This window comes from Diabrotica undecimpunctata, chromosome 2 (assembly GCF_040954645.1).
Source record: "Diabrotica undecimpunctata isolate CICGRU chromosome 2, icDiaUnde3, whole genome shotgun sequence".
Classification (NCBI taxonomy): Eukaryota; Metazoa; Arthropoda; class Insecta; order Coleoptera; family Chrysomelidae; genus Diabrotica; species Diabrotica undecimpunctata.
In genome coordinates, this window is record NC_092804.1 from 149,695,044 (window position 1) to 149,720,197 (window position 25,154).

Genomic DNA, 25,154 nt, shown 5'->3' on the forward strand with positions numbered 1-25,154 from the left:
CATACTACTACTATAAATTTCAAAACTTCATACTACCTCCAATATCGACTTCCTTTCTTAAAAGGTGGCCCATCATTCCAGAATAATCAGTATTATTAACTTTGTAGCCCCATGTATCCTCAAAGGATAAATTTAGTTTTACATTTACAAAATCTGCCACATGTTCCAATAAAAAATAGTTAACTTTAGTAATGGAGTCCACATGTTTATCCCTGGAAAGTAAATTTTAAGTAGTTCTGGTCATAGTAAAATATACTTATTAGCATAAAATATATTACTCATAAAGTAGTAGATCAAACAAAATTAACAAGATCAAAATAAAATTGGCTCAATAATTGTAGTTAAGATATTTTTCTGGAAGGCTATTAGAGTAATTAACACATCCATAAAATACCTACAGGTATCACTAAAGATGGGACAAATTCGTTGCACAGTAATATCAATTTTTGCCTGCCCTATTCTTCTTCTTTAGATGCCGTCTTCTTAGCGAAAGTTGGCGATGACCTCTGCAAAGTCTTCCCCATTTTGGGCTTTCCTTATTAAACTTTGAAAGTCTAATCCTGTCCAATCTTTGATGTTGCGCAGCCAGGTCATTTGTCGTCTACCCGGGCCTGCGAGCCTGTTGGGTCTGCCTTCTATTTTCCCTTCTATAATAAGCTGAAGGAAGTTATACCTGTCGTGTCTAAATATGTGTCCAAGATAAGACGTTTTACGCTTCTTGACAATTTCTGTGAGTTCACGTTCTCTATTCATACGCCTTAAAACTTCTTCATTTCTAACGCGGTCGGTCCATGGAATTTTCAGCATACGACGAAATACCCACATCTCAAAGCTCTCTAAAAGTCGTAACGAGCTGACTGTTAACGTCCAAGCTTCCACGCCGTATAATAGTACACTATATACATAACACTTTATCATGCTGTATCGTAGGGACAAATCAAGATTACGGGTAGTGAGTAACTGTCGCATCTTTAAGAAGGTGTTTCTTGCCTGTTCTATTCTACATTTAACCTCTTGGTCTAAGGTTTCATGTATCCAACAGCCTAGATAATTAAACTTTTTCACTTGTTCAACTAGATTGTTATTGACTAGTATGTTTATAACTGGTATGTGTTTTTTTAAAATTACCATTGTTTTGGTTTTTTTACATTCACCTTAAGCCCGTATAGTTCTCCTTCTAGCACTACTTTGGTTAACAGAATTTGTAGTGCTTCTTCACTGCCACCAATCAGTACTGTATCATCGGCATACCTGATATTGTTCACGATTTTTCCATTCACTTTTATTCCTTCTTGTGCTTCATCTAGAGCATGTGCAAAGATGTCCTCTGAGTACAAGTTGAATAATAATGGTGATAGTATACAACCTTGTCTAACTCCTCTTTGGACGTTTATGGTTTCAGTATCACCCAATTCAGTTCTGACAGAGGCGTTTTGGTTCCAGTAGAGTTCACGTATTGTATTAATGTCGTTTGGATCCAGATTCTTTTTATGCAAGCATTCTATTAGCTGATCGTGTTTGACTTTGTCAAAAGCCTTTTCATAATCTATAAAGCACAAGTAGACATCTTTTTGTTTTTTCCCGATACTTTTGCATGAAAACAATGAAACTGAACAAAGCTTCTCGAGTTCCCATACCGTTTTGAAAGCCAAATTGTTCCGGACCCATATCTTCTTCGCATTTTTTGTAAATTCTGTTATGGATAATTTTTAGAAATAGCTTCAGAATATGGGGCATAAGACTTATTAATCGAAAGTCGTTACATTTTTTTGCGTTGTTTGATTTGGGTATAGGCACAAACGTAGACGTTAACCAATCTTGTGGAATTGTACCAGTCTTGTATATACTGTTGAAGAGTCTTGATAATAGTTCTAAATTGTCTTCTTCCAAAAGTTGTATAATTTCACTATGAACGTAGTCAGGTCCAGAGGCTTTTCCGATTTTCATATTTTTTAAGGCGTATTTTATTTCTGATGTTAAGATGGGGAAGTCGTTATTTCCAATGTTTGTTTGTCTATCAATATTTATTGTTCTATCGTCTGAGAATAGATTTTGCCTATCCTATTACCACATATATTTTATCTGATTTTTATTTGATAGTTTAATACCAAATACATTAATGGTTTAATACATTTGCCTGAAAAAAGTCACAGGCTACAAATATCGTTTTTTATATTATTATTATTATTACTTATACACAATTTTTTAATTAAAACTCTATAAGATAAGCTAGCCTGAACTGTTGTCAAAATAATTACCTTCTGTTATGACATTGAGTTTACTTTCCGTCTTTCCTTTATTGAGTGTATATTCTGCTATAGCTTGAGTTTTTAGATAATATCTGGGGAGTTACATTAGAATATGCTTTAAAACCTTTTTTCTTTCAATATGGTACCTAGTAAGTTTTACTTGTCACCTGACGATATAACCTTTTTATTTTCTTTTAATCGCTATTAATTTTAAGTTAATTTATAGTCAATATCACATCAAATCTCAAACTGGTCTAACACATCTAGCGCTACATAACATAAACAGTGTTTTATAATGTCTTCTACACCACTTCTTCTACAATTTTTTTAGTTTCTCGCCCTATTACTCAACGTTATGCCTAATCAGGACCTTTCCATTCTTCCTTGCGTCATTTGTAATTCACGTGCAGATATACTTCTGAGAGTAAGTAGCCCTGCTTCATATGTAAGATTAGGTAGGTCACACTGATTAACGGCTCTTCTTTTTAAGGTCACCTTTAAGATCACGTTTAAACATATCACTTAGTTTTCCATATGCTGTCTATCCCAAAGCTATTCTCCAGCAGTTCAGCAATTTGATTATTTCCGCAAATTTTTACCATATTTTCAAAGTATGTGTAGCTTTCAACAACTTCAATTTGGACGTCTACTGCCTTTAAAGGATCGCTCGGAACTAAATTCGTTATCATTTTGGTCTTTTGCTATTTAATATTCAGACCTACCTTATGTGCTGCATCGGTTAACCTATCACTGCCAATTGTTAGATTATCTGAAATAAGGACAAAGTCATCTGCGAATCGTAGGTAACTAAGCATATCGCAGTCGATATTATTTATTCATTCACTTTCCCGTTCCAGTAACTTCAAAACATGTTCAAGTACAATAATGATAAAATTTTTATGTATGAATCATAACAGTTTCACTTCGAATAAATATTTATCTTTAAAATGAGACTAATTAAGTTTCTTAATTGTTATAAACAAATTAGCTGCGAATTAAAAAAACATCCGTACTTTTTACTTTATCGTCCCAGAATAACTTTTTTTAGTTTAAATTCTTGTAAAAATTGTTAGCTTTTCAAATATGAAGTAATATTTCGCCCACAAGCAATAGTTTACAAGTTATCCTAATTGTTTAAAAGTTGATTTGAGTTGAAGTTGAACATGATTTTTTATTTATTTTCGTGCATACCTATTAAAAGTAAAAGTCTTCATCATTCATATGGTACTCGTATTTCCTAAGCCACTAAGCTTCCGTAGCTTAGTGGCTATGGCACTTGATTATAAATTTGGATTGCCTGAGTTCGATCCACGGCACCGACACCAGAAATTTTTCGATTTCGAATTTAACTGAGCCACCACTCTCTGCTTTGGAAGGTACGTAAAAGTGGTTATTAAGTCACATTAAGGGCGCTTGAGCGACTTAAAAATCTTAATACTAGACTTTAACAAGAAGGTTACACGAACGTTGAAGATGTACAATAAGCTAATTGGCTGCAGTGTATAAATGTATAAAAAAACATGGTATTAGTCACTGAGCTAGAAAATATTTTAAGGGTAAAAGTCCAAAACAAAGCAAGTCGTAATTTTACATAAATAGACCAAACGGTGCCATCTTGTAGTAATTTTAACGTAGAAGTGGCCAGCTGATAGACGTTTAATACTCGCAGTTTAGAGTTAGGTTCGTCGGTGTAGCTAATGTTTTCATTGTTTTCCAAATAATTTAAAAGTAAATATCAATGAATACAGAAAACAATACTAGTGGAAATGAGACTGAAGTAATGCCTAGACAGAATGAATCAAAAAAATGGAAAAAGCACGGCAGAATGAGAGATGTCATGAAAAAAATTACACTGCAATGTTACGAGGTTTGAAAAAAATGTTTTTACAGTGTGCCTGAAGAAGCAAAAAAAAATTTACTTAGGAATTTTAACACAATGACTTCTATTAATAAGCAGAACTTATACTTATGTGGATTAATTACGTTACTCCCTACGCCGAAGAAGGCCTAGGAAAGATGAAGACGAAGCAAATTTGAGGAGTGCTGCATATGCTACAGGGTACGTTTTAGCACTGATAATAGCTTAAAAGAAATATGTATTTGTGGACAAGCTCTTATATCTATTCATGGAATAAAGAAAAAAATAAAGATATTACAAAATTCACCAAAGATAACTGGAGTCGCTCATAACACGAACATAATACGAACACATAAAGTCATTTAAAGGCAGAAAAAGCCTCTACAGTGTGAATGATACTAAAAAAATTATATTTACCTGAAGACTTAAACATAAAACAGATGTTTAAAAATATTTTGCGTGTCCAAAACATAACAGCAAAAGGTATTTACTATAAGAGCCAGCTGAACGTCTATGCCTTTAATGTCCACATTCTATCTACAGCAAAAACTTGTGTTTTACTTTTACCCAGAAACACTTTGCAAAAAGGAAAGCAACGATATTATGCTCAATGCTGAATGACTTTTTATGGAATTTTCTCCATGTATGAATAAGATCACTTGAAATATTCTGCGACTCGTGTGGGGGACAAAATAAAAATTACACAATGTTTAGTTTTTTGCATTATATTGTCCACAATACACGTATACTTAATTATGTTAAAGTTACTCTCCCTATTCGTGGGCAACTGAATTAGTATTTCCTCCGTATTCTTATTCAGGTATGAAAAAATATTAATGTCTTGAAATACATACATATTTACATAAAAAAAATATTTTTTACAATCTGGTATATAGTTTAGTCATTTTAAGATAACTTAATAGATACTGTAAGTTTGACGTTAGTACACTTTTTAAATTGTCACTAAGGGCACACGCGATTCTTTTCTTCTGGTACACTGGACATTCGACAATTATATGTTTCACTGACAAGTGACAACTGAGTGTTGCATTTGGTACACATCGGAGCAGCCTCCTGGTTGAAGATATGCTTGTGGGTAAGGGAAGTATGTCCTATTCGGAGACGGTTGATGATGACTTGGTCTTTTCTATTACTTGGTAAGATGAGTTTGGTTCCTACTTAACTTACACATTCTTTGAGTTTGTTGGCAGTGTGATCCCAAGTAGTTTGCCACGCTCTGTACATGTGGGCTTTAATATTATTTACTTTGTGATCGGTCCAAGGCATTTGATTTCTGATAGCAATACTTTGGTCGGTTGTTGCATTGCTTGCCAGAGAGTCACTTCCTCATTACCACTTATTCCCATATGGAAAGGTACCCAGATAAAGGAAATATCTTTTTGTTGAGTCTGTAGATATGATAACTCTTCTTTGATCTTGAGAAGTATGGCGTGAGTTGTATATAGCTGTTTTATTCCAAGTAATACGCTCATTGAATCGGTGATAATAACAAATTTGTTTGTTTTCATTGATAAAACCACATTTTTTCATGGCCTGGTGAATTGCCGTAAGTTCTCCGGTATATATACAACAATTTGTTGGGATTCGTATGACAGACTTGACGTTTTCGTATATGTAGGCTGCAGCATGTCCTTCATCACATTTGGAAGCATCAGTGAAGATTTGATGGGCTGTTGGGTATTTGGATATTACATTTTTATAAGCTTGCTGTATAAGGAAAGGATGTGTGGAATGTTTTGGGAGTTCTTTTAGAGACGTGTCTATTTTTGGAGGTTTGATCATCCGAGGAGGAAAATTTACATGAATAGGCATAGTAAGACTGAACTGTTCTAAATTAAGACCAATACGTTTTATTCGCTTAGAAAATGGTCGTTTTTTATCGCAATGTTTCTGTAAAGATCGGACGATATATTTGTTCTGCAAAGTATTGTTGAGTAGGTTATATTGCTGTTGTTTGCTGAAATTCTGGTAACGTAATTTAGTGATAGGAGTTGCCTTCGTAGGCTTAAGAGCAATTCATTAGCCAGAGCTTGTAAGCTACTTACTGGACTAGTTCTTGTGGCACCTAAAACTAATCTCAAGCACATATTTTGAATGTAATCAAGTTTTTTTAAAGATGTTTTGTTAGCAGTATCGTAGCATAAACAGCCGTAGTCTGGTTTACTTCGTATTAGTGATTTGTATATAGTAAGTAAGGTAATAGGTACTATTATTAAACAACATTATTTTTAGGTTTGATACAAATCTCGGATAAACAATTTAAATATTTACAAGATTTAAAACGATTCTATGGTGACGAGCAAAACTATTTGTGGATAACCTGCCCAAGAATTAGAATTATTTTATATTATTAACTTTTGTCTTCTTGTCATTATAACTTATTTTTTTTGGACTTGACCCCTTTAGGCCAATAATGTTTGGTGGTTTGACCAATTAAGGCTTATGTTATATTTGGCATAACATCAATATAAGTTTAATTTCTTGTGTGTGTTGAATTACCCAAGTAACTGATCTAATCAACAGAGTTCATGATAACCATCAATAATTTATCCATAACTGGTTTCAAGATTTAAACTTTGTTTTGTTCGAAATAAACATTTCGTAACTTCGCTCTTTATGGACCTGTATTCTTCATTTGCGAAAAAAAAATAGCGTGCATTAAGAAACAGCAATTTGGAAAATTTAAATATGGAAGGAAATATCAAATAAAGTCTTACCTTTGTTTTTGTATCAAATTATGTTCAACAAAATCATTCTTGTGAAAATTTAAAGATCAAACTAAAGCAATAATTATGTATAATTATTTTATATACCTTCTATCAGTTAAATGTTTGAATGTTTCATTGTGAGTAACCACTATACACACATTGAGAGTAATTCCTTTTAAATCATTTCTTCTTTTTGCAGGTTTTTTTTCTATACCAAAATCATCTAAGCCGTCTTTGATCCACAAACCTGCATTCTCTCTCTGAAGTGGTAATGTATGATGATACTTAAAAATTTTCGTTAATGCAGCTTCATTATCTTGGAAATAACAGAGAGTGACATCACTGTCGACCAATATATCTAAACTTTGTAACGTATTTTCTAACAAACCTTCTAGCGGAGTTGAATGAAAAAGTATCCATTTAAATGGAAACATGAAATATTTACGGTCGTTAGCCTGAAAATAATCAATGTCTGAGTAAGGTTAAGATTTTTACTTTAAAATATTGCTACAATAATATGATTTGGTGTAACGACTAATGGTAACTAAATACTAGAGCCGATATGTCAACCTCTTCTAGTCGTGTGGTGGTTTGGATCATCCAGTGTACCCTTCTATTAAACCAATGGGTCTCTGACGACATAGCGATTGCCGGTATAAGTAATCCAGCACTAATATTATAATCAGTATAATTTTTTTTTATAGCCCTTTTTTTATCCGAATTGTCGAATAAAGGCCTCTCCCATTTCTCGCCATTCATCCCTGTTGTGTGCTAGGCGTTTCCACATTGGTCCTGCGACTCTTTTGATATCGTCGCTCCAGCGCATTTGAGGTCTTCCTCTTGGTCTCTTCGCATCGTACGGTCGCCAGTTTCCGACTTCTTTGTTCCATCTACCATCTTCAAGACGTTCGTTGTGTCTAGCCCATTTCCATTTTAATTTAGCTGCTTGTTTCGCGGCGTCCTTTATTTTTGTTCTGTTCCGGATTGCTTCGTTCGTTTGCCGATCTATTAGTGAGATACCAAGCATCTGTCGTTCCATGGCTCGCTGAGTTTTTCGAATCTTGTCCATGTTCTTTTTTGTGAATGTCCAGGTTTGAGCTCCGTAAGTGAGAACGGGAAGGATACAAGAATCGAACACTTTTGTTCGAAGGTTTTGGGGTATCTTTTTGTCTTTCAGTATGTATGAGGGTTTTCCAAATGCGGCCCATCCCATTCTTACTCGTCTGCTTATTTCGGTAGTTTGGTTTTCTTTGTTTACCTTGATATTCTGACCCAGATATATGTATTCTTCTACATGTTCCACTTTTGTTCCTTGGATGGTTATCGTCGGTTGATCATCTTTATTCGACATTAGCTTAGTTTTACTCAGATTCATTTTCAGTCCTTTTTTTTATGGATTCCGTATGAAGCTCATCGATCATCGTCTTCAGTTCTTTCCAGCTGTCGGCTATTAGTACTACGTCATCTGCATATCTTAGATGGTTTAAATACTTTCCGTTTATCGATAGTCCCTTCGTTTCCCAATTTAGTGATTTAAAGATGTCTTTAAGTGCGGCAGTAAATAGTTTTGGAGATATGGTGTCTCCCTGTCTTACTCCTCGGTTGATTTTTATTGGCCTCGTTTTCATTCCGTTATCCATCGTGACTACCATTTCAGCGTGTTGATATACATTATGTATTAATATCCTATATCTAGAATCTATTCTGCTGTTGACCAGTGCTTCCTCAATAGCCCATAATTCTATGCTGTCAAAAGATTTCTCGTAGTCTATAAATGCTAAACAGATTGGTAAATTGTATTCGTTAACTTTTTCTATTAGGACCTTTAGTGTGTGAAGATGGTCACATGTACTGAACCCTTTTCTAAATCCGGCTTGCTCTACTGGTTGATATACATCGAACTTTGTTGTCAATCTATTTGTAATTATTTTTGTGAATGTTTTATAAAGTTGTGATAGTAGTGATATTGGACGATAATTTTTCAGATCTGTATTGTCCCCTTTTTTGTGTATTAATATTGTGTTAGCAGTATTCCATTCCTTTGGTATGTTTCCTTCAAATAGGCATTTATTAAAAAGTATTTTTAGGTACCTGATGACTACTTCTCCGCCTTCTTTCAACATTTCTGCCAGAATTCCATCACTACCCGGTGCTTTATTTCTTTTCAATTCTTTAATTGCATTTTCTATTTCTACTTCGCTTATTTCGGGCATTACTTCAGAATTTACGTTTGTTATTTGTCTTTTCAGATTTTGCTTTGAAGAGTCGGGGGGATCGTTTCTTGAGCGGTATAACTCAGTATAGAAGTTTTCAACTATGTTTGATATCTGAGCTTTGCTTGTTTCTAGTTGGCCTTGTTGATTTTTCATAGTTATAATATTTTTCTTTCCTAATTTCGGTTTGGTATATTTCAGACTTCGATTTTTCTCTATCACTCTTTCTACATGTTCTTGTTGATGTTTTTTAATATCGTCTTTTATCTGTTTTCGTATGGCTCGATTAAGTTCTTTGTATTCTGTGGTATTTCTTTTGTTTAGTGACAGGAGCTCTTTTCGTTGTTTCAGCATATTCTTCGATTCTGCACTTATTTTGGATTTTTTGTTGTTGTTGTTATGGCGGGTTGCTACTTCTGAGCTAGCATTCAATAGTTCTTTTGGTATAAGTGAGTTAATTTTATTAACGCTGAGTTGTTCTAGATTCAGTGCTTGGGCGGTTTTTAATTTGCTAGCATATTTTTCTTTATCGACTTTTAGCTTTTCTGTGTCTATTTGTATCGTGTTATTAAAGTTAATTCTACGTTTGCTATACTTAATCCTTAGTTTAGCTGCTCTAACCATTCTGTGATCACTACCCAGAGAGACATTATTTATTACTGTTATATCTTCTACGATATCTTTCTTGTTACACATGATGTAATCGATTTCGTTCCTTGTTTTTCCGTCTGGTGATAACCACGTCCACTTTCTTTGCGGTTTTTTCTTATAAAATGTGTTCATTACGAAATATTTGTTGCTATGTAGGAAGTTAATCAGGGTTTCTCCTCTCTCATTTCTAACACCATAGCCGAATTCACCAATATAGTTTTCGCTTTCTTCTAGTCGTTGTCCAATCTTAGCGTTGAAATCTCCTATTATAAGTGTGTAAGTGCTGTGATAGTTCGTGTTGGTTTCTATTATTTTCTCGTAGAACTCATCTATCTCTTCATCGGGGTGTGTTGAAGTTGGGGCGTACACTTGAATGATTTTTAGGGTGATTTTCTCGTTTATATTTATCACAATCATTGCAATTCTTTTTGAGATTCCCACATATTGTTCTATTTTATTGTTCTTTGTGCCCTTTGTAATACAAGTTGTTACCTGATTGCAATGTTATGCGCTCCTCACCTTTCCTTTTTACCTCTGCGAGACCAATTATGTCCCACTTTAGGTCTTTTATTTCTTCTTCTAGCTCATACATTTTTTTCATCTCTGTTTAAGCACCTTACATTGAGTGTTGCCATATTCAAGTTTGTTGTTTTTAGCGATTTCTTGCTTCCCCCAGATTCCATGAAGCTGTCCTTTTTTATAAAGGAGTGGGACTTGCCAATAATGTATGATCTACCCACCTGGGGACTTACTCCTATCGTTTTAGAATTAAGCCTTAAAACACCGCGCTGGCCAGACGTGTTGGTGAGTGTGTATTCAGCCGTCCATTCTGGATCAGACACTGTTCGTAACCGTCCACTCTGGATCAGACTACAGTTTGTGATCTTATACTATCCCTAAAATCAAGGGTTGCCAGCTCCGCCATCTTCACCGTATCGAAAGTATTCTTCGTCGCCTTGGATGATGTTCTGGACTTCATCCGTGACCCTGGACAAGGGACCCTTAGCAGGTGCTAGCTTCCCGGGTCAAGAGGCTCCTGGAATCTGCGGAGGGCAGGGATTGATTTACTTTCCCTGATAGGACTATCCAATAGAATCCAAGGGACTCCAAAGTAGTTCCTACCCGCTACCCCTATCAGTATAATAGATTATAGTAATTAGTCAATGGCATTACGCTAGCCGCACACACATCGAATTTGGACGGTCGATAAAAGTTCGATCGAACAAAATTCCTTTGGTGGCGCGAAGAAACAATGTGAGCGTGCACACACATCGATCGCCAAACGGCACGGCATCGATGTCGTGTGGCGATCGATGAATGTCACTACATGGACGGCTGCCGTGGTCGTTACCGTCGTTCCAAAGCGTATAGTACCAAATGAACGCGCGCACACACATCGATCTTTGTCGACCGACCAGAGGACCAGTTGAGTTTTTTGGATACTGCTCAAGGTACGTCGCTCCGTGTTGCTACGTCATCCTGTATTGTTCGTTGTGATTTTCTGAACTCCACCAGCGACTATGGATATTGAGAATGAATTACTTATTTCGTTGGTCGAAGCATTTATTGTTTCAATACCCCAGACCAACTGGGAGCCTATGTGAGGGGACAGATTTAAATTTAATTTTCTTGATGCCCACACTGGTGTATCCGAAAATATAATCCAGGAACTTCGTGGAGTATATCTTTTGAGTTACTTTGAATACTTCATAGACGATGAGATTATATCATTATTTGTGAAAGAAACCAATAGATTTGCTGCACAAAGAAACACTGCGAATGAAGCTGCCCCAGCAGGAAGTCAAACTACAAGACTTAATAAATAGGTTGACACTGATCGTATAGAGATCAAGTTTTTGGTATCGTCTTGTGAATGGGACTTGTGCATTTGCTAAAATTGGGGGATTATTGGAAAATAATTTATAAAACTGAAATTTCAAAAATAATGACCCGCAATAGATTTGAGATGTTACTTTCGATGTTTGATCTATCAAACAATGAGCAACCAATTAATCCGTAAGGGAGGCGCCACAAAATTTTTAAATTCTTAAACGTACTAGAAAATAAATTCAAAGAATTTTATAATCCCAAAGAAAAAGTTTGTATTGACGAAAGCAACGTACCATGGACGTATTATTTCCGAGAGTACATTCCCAATAAAAGACATAAGTATGAGATAAAGGTTTTCAAACTCTGTATTGATGGAGGCTATAGTCTAGAGACTAGAGGTTAAAGTCTACACAGACAAAGAAAGAGCAGACGATATATCAGTTGCCGAAAACATTGTCATAAAACTGATGAAGGGACTTTTTGATACATGTAGAACTTTATATACAGATAACTAGTACACTAGTGTTTCGCTGTCTAATAGTCTAATTCAACGGCAAACATATCTAGTAGAAACCTTAAGGACAAACGGAAAATATAATCCTCCAGATGTTGTAAAAGCTAAATGGAGAAAGGGCGAAGTCGTGGTCCAACAAAACAAAAATAAAACAGTTGTCTACAGATGGAAAGATAAAAGAGATGTTCTTATGCTCACTACCAAATATGACGACTCTATGCTGACAAATCGTAGAGGACAAGACGTTGATAAACCAGCGATGGTTGTAGATTACAATAAAGGAAAAGCTTTTGTCGACACTTCTGACCAGATGGCATCTTATGCGCTATACGTGAGAAGAATCGTCAAGTGGTATAAGCGACTCGTTTTTCATGTTGTTACTTCAATATCTATGGTAAATGCTCTGCATCTATAAAAGAAAATTAATAACAAGAAATTGGGTATAATAGAATTGAAAGAAAATATCGGCGAGGCTCTGGTTTATCAAGTTTTGAATCCAATACTATCAAGACCTTTCAATTCCAAGATAAAAGCCTTCCTAAAAGAATACGAGAGACAAAATAGGGTTACCAGAAAAAGGTGCAGCCCATGTTACAAGGCTATGTCTCAGCGTAAAATCCGTACACTCGTAAAAGTGAGAACAAAAATAATACATATCGCGATACGTGTAATCTGTCATTGTGCCTCGAATGTTTTTAAAAGCATCTAGCAACTATCTCATTTCCAAAAATTTCATTTTTATTATTTTTTGTTGTATTACGTTAAAATTACTTGTTTTTTAATATTTTGCTCAGTTTGATCGTTTATTCACAACCGATACATTCATTCTGCTCAGTACACGTAATTTTTGTTTTGTTTTCTGGGACCACTGAATACTTACCATATGTCAAACTAATATAAACTGTGCCACGGATGGCCACGGCGACTTGAAGCAAGCAACATCAAAAAAGCAAGCTCTTGCTCACGGGTGGGCACGCGGTGTTAAAGGAAACATTGAAACTGCCCATCGGTGGGCCTATGACGCCAAATGTGCCAAATTGTTAGTAAATATTTTATTTAAACTCACCGCTTCTAGAAGCTTTTTAGAATTTTTACATTCTAAGTCTAATGCAAATAATTGTTTTTGTGGATATTTCCTGTGGTTCAACTTGGTGGGATCTACGCCCACTACTCGAAAAAACGCTTTTTGTTTTGTTAATAGTTTAAGTAGATTAAAGGACTCTAAAATAAAGAAAAATATTTTAAACATTTACATTACATAATTGTTTTTGGTTGCGGTCATATAACTATGAGGATGAGGATGCCCCAAGATTACTGAATGAAGAATCCCAAATTGAGGTCCTTGGAAATTTTGCAATAGAGTTTACTGCATCAACACGTCAAGTATCTTCAATGATAGGACTTTCACAATGGTCGGTTAGAAAGGTGTTGAAATTACATAAGCTCCATTCATACAAAACACAAATTCTTCAAGAACTAGGCGATGATGACCCAGACCGACGAATTTTGTGAACTCATGATTGAAAGAATTCGCGTTGAACCGAGAATGTTAAAAAATATTTGTTTCACTGATTAATGTACTTTGAATGGTTATAACTAATATCCTGAAAAAATGAATGGTTGGGCAGGAATATTAGATGCTATAATTGGCCACTTGTTCATACCAGGCAATTTAAGTGGCGACATTTATTTGGATATGCTGGAAAATACCTTTGAACCTTGAATTGTGAATTAATTAGAGAACCAAAGGGACGAACGAGGCAACCTAGCTCGACGAAGATTTGCTGCACTTCCAACAAGATGGAGCACCTCCTCACTATGCAGGTCCAGTTAGTCACTGGTTGGATACTAATTATCCGAACAAATGTTTTAGAAGGAGAGGTCCTATTGAGTGGCCACCGAGTTCACCAGACTTACCGCCACCTGACCTTTTTCTATGGGGATATCTCAAGTCAGTTGTTTATAAAACTCAACCTGCATCAATTGGGGAATTGCGAGAAAGAATTACGCAAGCATGTCGCGCTATTACTAGAACAACATTTGACAAAGTTCGTGCAAAATTTGAAAATAGGCTGTATTGTTGTTTACAAAACAACGGAACCCACTTTGATCATTTATTTAATTGACATGTTTAACACATTTGCAGTTCAACAAAAACCTCATTAAATTGTTTATTTAATCCAAAGTTTCACAATTATTACGTCACCCTTTATAATTATTATTTATACCATTGGATAGCATTTTTATATCTTTTCAATGATGTATCACAAGTAGGGGTTTGCAATTTAAACTTATTTGGTTGTGATGGGTGGGGCCTAGGGGGTTGATGGGGGTGAGGTCTCTTTTATGTCATTTTATTTCATTGTTACTGTCCTAGAAACGGTTTTAAGCATTTTTCGATATCAGCTTTTGTTCGTGAGATTGTAAGTTGTAAATTGTAAGTTTTTTTAAGCCCACTGTAAGTTTTAAAATTGATACACTGTAGATGTTTTATATGTTTATAAAATTTTTACGAATATTGGTTTTATGATATCGTTTTGTAGCTTTCATTTACCTATTTAACCTTGATTTTCTTGAACATTTAAAAATAGTAAAATACAGACTTTCATTTTATACAAAAGTTATAATTAAACTCATAAACAATAATTTTTTATTGGCTATTGTTAAAACATGGTATTTATTTTTTATGGATTGAACAATCAATTTCATAAAAATATTAAAACGCTATTACTCAATGTTCTAACCTATTATAAAAGATATGCAGAACTTGAAATAAATAAAAGTAAACGGGAATATTTATTCTACAATATTCATATCCTTGAAGATTTTTTAGAACAATGATTTACAAGAACAAATGTGCCAAGTCAGTCACGCTTAGTGGGACCCAAAATTATTTATTCGATAAATAAATTATGCACGATATCAGTGGTATATGTAAATAATAATATCTAGATCGGAACTAACGAAGCAGAACATACGTATTATATTGTGTTTGCTTTTTTTTCATCTATATGTGGAAACATGTGCTAATTTATGTTTCGTTGCATATAGTTACATATGTCTAGTAGATTTCGACTACTACTTTACGAACTAGGTTCACCTTTTCATCTTTGTCATACATATAGATATTTTACACTATTGTGCACGAAAGTTTGTTGTTTGCTAGAACTACTTTTCGATGTTGTTTTGTGTTTTTTATATAAAATTTATTTATGTAAAATTATTTATTATCTACACACTATAATCTGACGGCTAACTTTAATTTACCAAACTGTGAATGATTTTCAAATGACATGTACTCTATAACAAAGTATAAAAACCCTAATAGAGAAAGCAGTGGAATACAATAAACCTCTAGTTCTAATATTTATCGATTTTCACAAAGCCTTTGACACAGTTGAGCTAAGCAAAGTATTACAGGGGCTTAAAGAATGCAGGCTAGATTATAGATATACTAAATTATTATATACAAAATATACCTGCAGGCAACAACCACTGTCAGATTACATACTAACAGTAATCGCATAAAAATAGAACGGGGGGTTAGACAAGGAGACCCAATGTCACCTAAACTTTTTAATACGGTGCTAGAACATGCTTTTAAGAATTTGGATTGGATGACAAAGGGAATAAAAATAGATGGAGAATATCTAAACAACTTATGTTTCGCCGATGATATACTTATAATAGCTGAAGATCTAGGTATGGCAAGAGAGATGGTACAGGAACTCGTTGTGGCTACAGAAAGTGTAGGTTTAAATATAAATATCTCGAAAACAAAAATCATGACCAATTTGGTACCCAACCAGAACATCAGTATTGGTGGGAAAGAAATAGAACTCGTAGATAGATATAAATACCTGGGACATGAAATTATGATTGGCAGGGATAACCAGACTCATGAACTGAAGAGAAGAATCGGCATTGGGTGGGCAGCATTTGGAAAACTGAGAGAAACTTTTAAAAGTGAGCTGCCCACATGCCTAAAGAGAAAGGTATTTGATCAGTGCGTCCTCCCAGTCTTGACGTACGGAGCAGAAACACTTACCTTAACAAAAGCAGCAGCTACCAAACTGAGAGTCACGCAGAGAAGAATGGAGCGGTCCATGTTAGGAATAACTCTGCGAGACAGAATAACCAACGAAGACATCAGGAGAAGAACCGGAGTGACTGACATCATCGAGAAGATAGCCAGACTAAAATGGAGATGGGCAGGACACATAGCCAGAATGACAGATGGGCGATGGACAAAGAGGTTATTGGAATGGAGGCCAAGGGAAGACAAGAGAAGCGTCGGTCGACCACCTACAAGATGGACTGACGATTTAAGAAAACTCAATAAAAACTGGATGAGAGCGGCGCAAGATAGACGGGGTTGGAAACATGAGGAAGAGGCCTATGTTCAGCAGTGGACTCTTGAGGCTGGATGATGATGTACTCTATACCAATTCTTCTACCAGCTGCCTCAGCATCTGAAGTTGAAGACCTGCAGGTTGTGTCTGGTATTTGTACATACCACAATTTGTTTCAATCCAATACTATTGTGAATTCCACTGGTAATATTCTCGTTTTGGTGCTGGTTGTTGATGCTGATGTAAGTGTGTCCAAGACAGGGTGAATACTCTCCCTCTTTTGAGGGAGGGTACGCACCACCCACCCCCGGAATTTGAGATAAAGATGATCAAAAGGTGCCCTAATAATAATGGTTTGGATATTGATGGTTTCTATAAGGACTTTAAGTCAGCTCACTATGTAAAAATATCAGATTTTTTGTCACAGTTCTATTAGGATAATTTATTTCTAGGAAAACCACTGAATCAAATTGTGAATATTTTTTATGATATAGTTTAATTAACTACAGAATTATTTATTCCCCTAAAAAAGGTATTCAAAACGTAGATTCCCTTCTTAGTTCTCTTCACAGGTGAAGGATCTGATAGTTGAGAAAAAAAAATCTCACAAAAAATATCTTTTATGTAAATCATTTCTGGATTATCGCACTTTTCTCAGCTGAGGGCCAACTGTATATTGTTAAAATCTGAAGGCTACAGAAATCATATTTAATGAAAAATACAGCAAAGATTTGATTTCACGCACAAAGCGTCTATGTATCTGTTGATACGTATTTCGACTTAATAAGTCTCATCAGAACAGTTATTCATAGGCGTTCTCAACGTGAAAAAAAAATCTTTTCTGTCTTTTAAGAAGCAACAATAAAATGGCTTCGTTATGGACGCAATAGCGACATCTGATAGAAAAATCCGTAAAATAGTTTCGAAACAAATTCAGATTTCTGCTTTAATCTGAACCTTCTAAAAATTGCAAGGTATAACAGACGTTGATAAAGATGTTAATAGAGACATGAGGAATCTAAAATTTGCATTCCACGACATGTCTATCTAAAAGATAGAAAAGATTTATTTTTCACGTTGAGAACGCCTATGAATAACTGTTCTGATGAGACTTATTAAGTCGAAATACGTATCAACAGATACATAGACGCTTTGTGCGTGAAATCAAATCTTTGCTGTCTTTTTCATTTTATTCGGATCTACTCTGTATGAGTACAAGAAATAAATTGATTAAGGATTTCTGCTTAGTTGATAGACATGTCGTGGAATGCAAATTTTAGATTCCCCATGTCTCTATTAACATCTTTATCAACGTCTGTTATACCTTGCAATTTTTAGAAGGTTCAGATTAAAGCAGAAATCTGAATTTGTTTCGAAACTATTTTACGGATTTTTAAATCATATTTATTTTACAAAATTGTCACTAGGAAATAATTTGAAGGGATTTTGGTCGTTTATGAACACAACGGGCAAACTGTGTTGAGTTATGGTGGTGTTGAATCCAGTCACGGACCAGGTATTGTAAATTTTTTTTGCAGAATATCTTTCTACAGTCTATTCCACTCAAATATATGACATACGCAGTGACTCATTCACTCGGTCTTACTAACTTAACTGGTTTTGACATAACTATATCTGATATTTATATAAAATTATTAGAACTGGATGTGAGTTAGGGTCCTGGTTCTGATGGATTGCCTGCCAGCTTTCGCAATAATTGTTGTTTTATATTATCCAGATCCCTTTTTCACATTTTTAACCTATCCTTAAGTAAGACTGAATTTCCAGAATGCTTGAAAAATAGTTTTTTAAAACCTATTTTTAAAGCTGAAAATAATTAATTGGTAAATAACTACAGGCTCATTAGTATAATTAGTGTAATACCAAAGATATTTGAATGCTTTTAGTGAGATTAAGGTTAATTCAAGAGTACCCCAGAGTTCTCATTTGGGACCCCTGTGGTTTGACATATTCATCAATGATATACACCACTGTTTCTAGCACAGTTGACCTCTTCTTTTTGCCGACGATCTTAAATTCTACACAATTTCAATAATACAGAAGATTGTGTTAATCTTCAACACGATCTTGATCGGTTGAGTGAGTGGTGTATGTTGAATGCCATGGTCCTGAATGTATCCAAGTGTTATGCTGTTTCATTTGGACGATCGAGCGACCCAATAGAATATAATTATAATATACAAAACATTCTTGTTGACTGGGTTACCGAAATTTGTGATCTGGAAATTAATTTAGACTCTAAACTTTTATTTGCATCAACGGACAATGGACATTTTGATAAAAAGATACAGGGTAATTCTTCGGGAATTCCAGTTAGATGTGTTAAAAAAACTTAACCTTTAGATGTTTTAGAGAGAAAGAAAAAGAAGAAAAAGTTTTCTTCTCCCTCCCTCTTAAGTAATCTGCCACACAGTCCTTTCATCTTCTTCTCAAATTTCCTTTACCTTTCTTTCCCTCATTTCTAACAGCTCTATCATTTGTCCCACATAGTTCTCACTTTCACATCGTGACCAAACCACTGCAATCTTTGTTCTTGAACTTTTTAAGATTACAGTCACTCTGGATCATTCGCTTATGACGTAGTTTCTGGTCTTCTCCCTTATAGTCTTATCCAACATCAACCGCAATATTTTGCATCCCAGCTACCTCCATCTTCTTTTCTTGAACCTTCTTTATAGGCTACACCTCACCGCTGTACACCCACGCAGGCCTCACCACACTATTGTACATTTTTCTTTTCAGCCTTTTCCCTATTTTTCGATCATCAAGTACCCAGGTCATTCGCTTTCAGTAAAACCACCTAGCCTGTATCCTGTGGGCAATTTCTCGATCTAGTGTCCTAGTTGTAGTAGTGATCTAGTTTTACCCAAGCAATTAGATGTCCCCAACCATTTTTGTATATCCTAACTACATATACGTCGTTTTCGATCTGTTAACCATAAGTGCCGTCCACATTACTTTGCCCTCCTTTACTACATCATCCGCACTTTATCATCCGCAATGATAATTGACCAAGAAACATATCCCTTAACTGTGCTGTCAGTACGTCCATAACAAGATTGTACAAATAAGGACTCAGTGAAGAGCCCTGATACAAACCAAACGTCACTGGAAAACTTTGGGTCAATCCGACATAAGTCTTTATTTTGGTGCACTTTTCCTCATACATATCCTTTAGGAGGCTTATATACTTCTCAACAACGTTCCTATTATATACTTCATACTATAAATACCAAAACTAGTTCTGTTCTCTTCATATTTCTCTATCAACTGTCCCACAGCAAACAAGCTATTTGTTGTCCTCCTCCTTTTAACCTTCACTCTGCAGTTGTCTTCCAAATTTTCATTGTGAACGACATTAATTTTATCCCTCTATAGTTCTTACAGTCCTGAATGTCCCATTTATCTTTGTACAGTCATAGCATCACGCTTGCCCTCCACGCATTGAGCATTCTTTCTTCCTCATATTAGGAAAGGAAAGGTATTATTGGATCTTACATCGGAACACTATAGCGATGTTGTATAACCTTTTCATCTCTTCGGGTGTTTTTAACTCTTTATACAGCTTCTTAACATTATTATATGGAGTTGAAAGCTGGACGTTCACCAAATCGCTATTAAATACACTTCATGCTTTTGAAATATAGGTGTATCAAAGGCTGCTACGCATAAACGAGGTTGACAGAATGACAAATGAAGAGGTATTATAACGTTTAAAAAATAATGTGAAGTACTGTGAAAAGGTGAAAAGGGGGGTCCCGATCGAACAAAAACATCATGGATTCGTAACGTACGTGAGTGAGAATGAACATAATTATGATAGCCGATATGATAACCAACGTTCAGTAAAGGACATGGTACAAAGAGAAGAAGAAGCTGTGATTCAAATATTTATCCAGTTCCTTCTTCGCGTCAGTTAGTTTTTTATAATAATACAACAATATAGTTAATACATAATAATAAATAAGGTTTTAAATAATATAGAATGTTTTAAAACCTACTTAACAAACTAAATACTACAACTAAATAAGTAAAAAACAAATAATCGAATTTCCTATTAATTTATTACTTTCGTATGTACCTGTATAGTTGCATGAAAACTGTGTTATTCGTAAAAATTCATCATACTTTGAAACAAAACTTGCGACAACATCTGGAATTGATGGATTAGCTGCCAAAAAGTTTGTTAATAATGGAATAATCAAAAGTATCGTATATTTCATTGTTATTGGTTTTCCGAACTGGTTAGCCGAGATTTTAGTTCAGCTGAACGTTTTATTTAGAAAAGTGGTCTGCAAACAATATTATCTGTTTATGTAATGACTCGTCCATATACAGGAAGGCTTATTTACTAGCTTTAATGGTAATGAAGTATAATTTCAGTTGGAAATACGTTTCGATTTTCTATTCGAGAATCGTTCTCAAAATACAAATTAAACAAATTATGTTGTTAAAAAAACGTCAAAATAAACGTTTTTTCACCTGAAATTGTAGCTAAATCCCATTAAATATAGTAAATAATATTATTGCAATAGCTTCTGACTAGGAAGAGTTACTTTTATTGTTTGTATCTGTCATATCATTATAGAAAAAATTGTTAGCTTTTTTTATAATCTATCCGTCTGAAATAGTAATTAAAAATTTTAATAGTACTTTAAAACTCCATATCTGATGTTAACTTATGCTTTTGGTTTTTCCTCTCCAAGTTCTAGATACCGCAGATGCGTGAGGCCTTCACACTCTTATAAGACGTGTAGAGCCGTTTTTTTCTCTTCCCTTGTCCAGTCCACCTATAACTTGTCCGACCTAGATGCTTATCGTAATAGAGGACGTCCTCCAATAAGGTGGTCAGACGGTATCAAGCACATCCACCGGTATCAACTACATGGTGTCAAGATCGGGTGCAATGGAATTATTTACGGAAGTCCTATGTTCAGCAGTTGACTCAAAACGGCTAATGATGATGATTGTTCAGTCAGTAGCCCCACTATCACTAGTCTTTCCTTTCCATTGAGAATACAGCCGCGGCAAGTTATCCCTAGCGAGGCGACTAATGAGAAGGAATGGGAGGTGGAGAGCCATCGTTCGAGGTGTCGGGTTTGTAGAAACGCACGCAGGGCGTTTATGCGTTACGGTCACCGGTCTACACTCGTAGTATCCGAGACTAGTCCCTCGTAGGACCGCTCTACTTTCATTCCACAGAATAAAAGTGAAGTTGAAGTAGCTGCGTCCCTTATACACCCTTTCCTTATTAAGGGCGTGGGGTCCCCTAAGAGTGGGATAGAAGAGCTTGGGGGCTACCTTCTACGTGTGAGATTGAGCCTTGACCTGTGTCCACCTTTTCGGCCCCCCGGGGGGGGGGGGGATAACGGGCGGGTGTTTGTACCGCAATACAGGTACCTACTATGGTGAGGGTTTAGTCCCGCGATGCTCTTTGAAACGCGCCATCCTCAAAAGGTGTAAGACTCGTAGGGGTTAATGGCTGGCTAAACGTCGTATGAAGGAAGGCCAGGTAGACCTGGGTCCCGCCGGCATTTATTTGTCGAAGGAACACAAATTTCTTCATGTGGGTCAGTAAGTCAGCTGTGAATTTGCTGAAAGTCCCTTAATGCACTCTTGCTTGCCTTTCTCCTGGTGTATTTCTCCACCATTATAAAGACTTTTCTGGCACATGTTTATCAATGGTTGCTGTTTTGTGTATGGTCGCAACCCCAAAGCAGAGCTCTGGGCCAATTAATTACGTACAAACGCATTCTCGAGCCAGTTTATCAGCCTTCCCATTACCTACGTAGCCTTTGTGGCCTGAAACCCAGGCTAGTGTTAATATATTTCGACTTCTAACCTAAGAGGAACCCATACAGTTCCACATATTTCGCATCAATCTGCATAGAACTGAGGGCTCTTAGATCTACTTACTATCGGAGTAGCATAGTTCTGCATGAAATTAGATAGCATATGTTCCCAGGATTCATCGGATTTCTGTCCTTGCTCTTGTGCTATATATTATACCAGCCCCTATACATTCACAATTGTAAGAGTTATACCATTTTGAAATTCAGGATTGAATTAGAATCGTGAGGGGGTTAATCTTAATTAAAGTATCTCCTCTTTACCACCACAAAGACAATCATGAAGATTCCTGCCTTCTTCTGAGAGAAAGTTTGGCTAATCCCTATAACAAACAATGGTAGCAAGACAGATCACAAGGAAGATCAAAGTGATCAAACACAAAATTTAAATAAACATTTTATTTAAATAAATACACTTGCCTCTACGTTACAGTAAGTCCTGTTCAAAGTTGCTGAATCCGTTAATAACAAAGAAAGGAAAAAATTGTCCAAACAAAACACTTTACTTGTCCTGCTGTCTTCGTTGAATTGCTACTAGATGGAAAATTACTGATAGTAGGTATGAAATCAGGTCTCTTAGTAGTTTAACACATGGACGAGTATTGCACCATGCTTTGGAATCGAACCTGGTGGAATGGCAAAGCTAATCCCTCGGTGGAATGAATCTGGTGATAGACGAATGCTGTTCCATCTTTGAGATCGAGCCTGGTAGAATGGCAAAGCTAATCCCACTATTTTTGTCCCATTATACGAGACCCAAGTTACTGCAAACAGAGAAACGTTAAGTTCTCGACACAAAAAACCCGTAAGTGTCCAAGCTCTATGAAAAGATTTAAATTTCAGCAAATAAAGAACTTTCCATAGAGAAAAGTTGATTAAAAAAGTAAATGTATAAAAAAATGTATTAAGAAAAGGTTTTCAAATCAAACAAAAAAGGAATGCAACATTTTTTTCTACGGCGTACAGATTGTTGGTAAATCGATTATTTCCGGTCCCCCCTCGTTTCAGGGGGCAGGGGGTTACAGGTGAAAACCAAGGGGTAGAACTGGTAAGCTTTCTTGCATATTTTTTGGGGTCCCAAAATTGACATTGTCAAATTCAGCTTATTACAAAAAGAAAAACAATATATAATGAGCTAGTGGATGTTAAAGATGTAATAATAAACAATACTGCACTTGAGACAGTAGACGAGTATGTATACCTGGGACAATTAATAAATAAATCTGGCTCCTTATTTTCAGAAATCAAGAGAAGGATGAAATTGACTTAAACATGCTGTAAACATTCAAATCCAGATTGCCACGCCATCTAAAGAAAATAGCATGCGATCAGTGTATACTACCAATCAAGACATACGTCTAACTTGGACACCAAAAAAAGATATAATAGGTTTCCAAGAGGCGCCAAAAGACCAAAATAATAATAGCAAAACTCAAAGTCACTGAAAGGTCAATGGAGTTATGCATGTTAAGTAAAAGAATAGAATAAATCTGACAGAAAACCCAGGTCACTAATGTGATCCACAGAATCAAATTTTTAAAATGGAAGTGGAAGGGACATTTAGCGAGAAGAACTGACAGTAGACGGTCCACTAGAATTACATTGTGGTATCCAAGAGGCGCCAAGAAACCAAAACGAGGTCTTAACTTAAGATGGGATTATAACATAAAAAACAAGCATAACATGGCACAGAGAAGCGAATATTAGACAATCTACTACTACTACTAAGGATTTCCACAGTTTTCACTGTCTTCCTTAACTCAACCGTTTTCTCCAATTTTCCCTGTCATTCCAGTCTCCATCTCGCAGGGTTCTTTTCTCCATAGCCTCGTCGATTTCATCTCTGAATGACCTTCGGGGTCTTCCTCTCTTTCTTCTTCCAATCGGGCTCCATTCTGTGATTTTGTTTATCCAGCGTCCTCTGTCCGCTCTTCTGACGTGGCCGTACCAGGATAGTCTCTTCTCCTCTATATAGTCGATTATGTCTGATTGCACTCCCATTCTCCGCTTAATCTCTGCGTTTTCAATTTTGTCTCTTTTTGTAAGTCTACAGCTTCTCCTCAGGAACTCCATTTCTACTGCTCTTATTCTACCTCTATTTCTCTTGTTTATTGTCCAGTTTTCGGACCCATATGTCAGGATACTTCTTGTCAGGGTATTATATATTCTCTTTTTTGTCTTTATCGTAATGTTCTTATCCCACAACACTGAGTTTAGTTGTCTTATACAGTTTCTTGTTTGTCTCAGTCTGTTGTTTATATCTTCTTCTGTTGTTCCCTGGTTCGATATTATGGTTCCTAAATACTTGAATTTATCTGTTCCATTTATTTGTCTTCCCTCGTCTATCTCTAGGTTTCTCATATCCTTGTTTTCTGTTGTTAGGTATTCGGTTTTCTCTAAGTTTATTTCCATTCCGTTGTTTTTATATTCTTCTTCTAGTTTTCTGAGCATAAAGCTGAGATCTTCTTCATCTTGTGCGATGACTACTTGATCGTCGGCAAAACTTAAGGTGTATAGGTATTCGTCTCTTACTGGTATGCCCATTCCTTCGCACTTTCTCCTCCATGGTTTGAGTGTATTTTCCAAGAATATTTTAAACAGAGTAGGGGACGTAGCACAGCCTTGTAGAAGTCCTTTTGTCGTCTTAAATGGATTGTAGGCTTTATTTCCACATTTAATAGCTACTTTGTTTTCTTTGTATAGTGCTTTAACTGCTTTTATTAGTGTTTGTCGGATTCCGAGATCATTCATTGCTTCCCATAATTTGACTCTAGGTATTGAGTCATATGCTTTCTTTAGATCAACAAAGGCCAGATGGACTGGTCTACCTTTTGCCATTTTCTTCTCTATCAGTTGTTCTAATGTGTACGTATGATCTAGGCATGATT

General features: G+C 35.7%; 1 protein-coding gene across 1 annotated transcript in view; it reads right to left on the minus strand.

Moving 5' to 3' along the window:
* The window catches only part of LOC140433949 (ionotropic receptor 75a-like), a 48,532-nt gene that overhangs the window by 15,248 nt on the left and 8,130 nt on the right, over nucleotides 1-25,154 (minus strand). Inside the window, exons 4-6 of the mRNA XM_072521920.1 lie at nucleotides 13,111-13,265; nucleotides 6,942-7,291; nucleotides 37-212 (exon numbers count right to left, since the gene is read on the minus strand). Coding sequence (XP_072378021.1) covers nucleotides 37-212; nucleotides 6,942-7,291; nucleotides 13,111-13,265 — 681 coding nt within the window. The remainder of the gene's footprint in view (nucleotides 1-36; nucleotides 213-6,941; nucleotides 7,292-13,110; nucleotides 13,266-25,154) is intronic.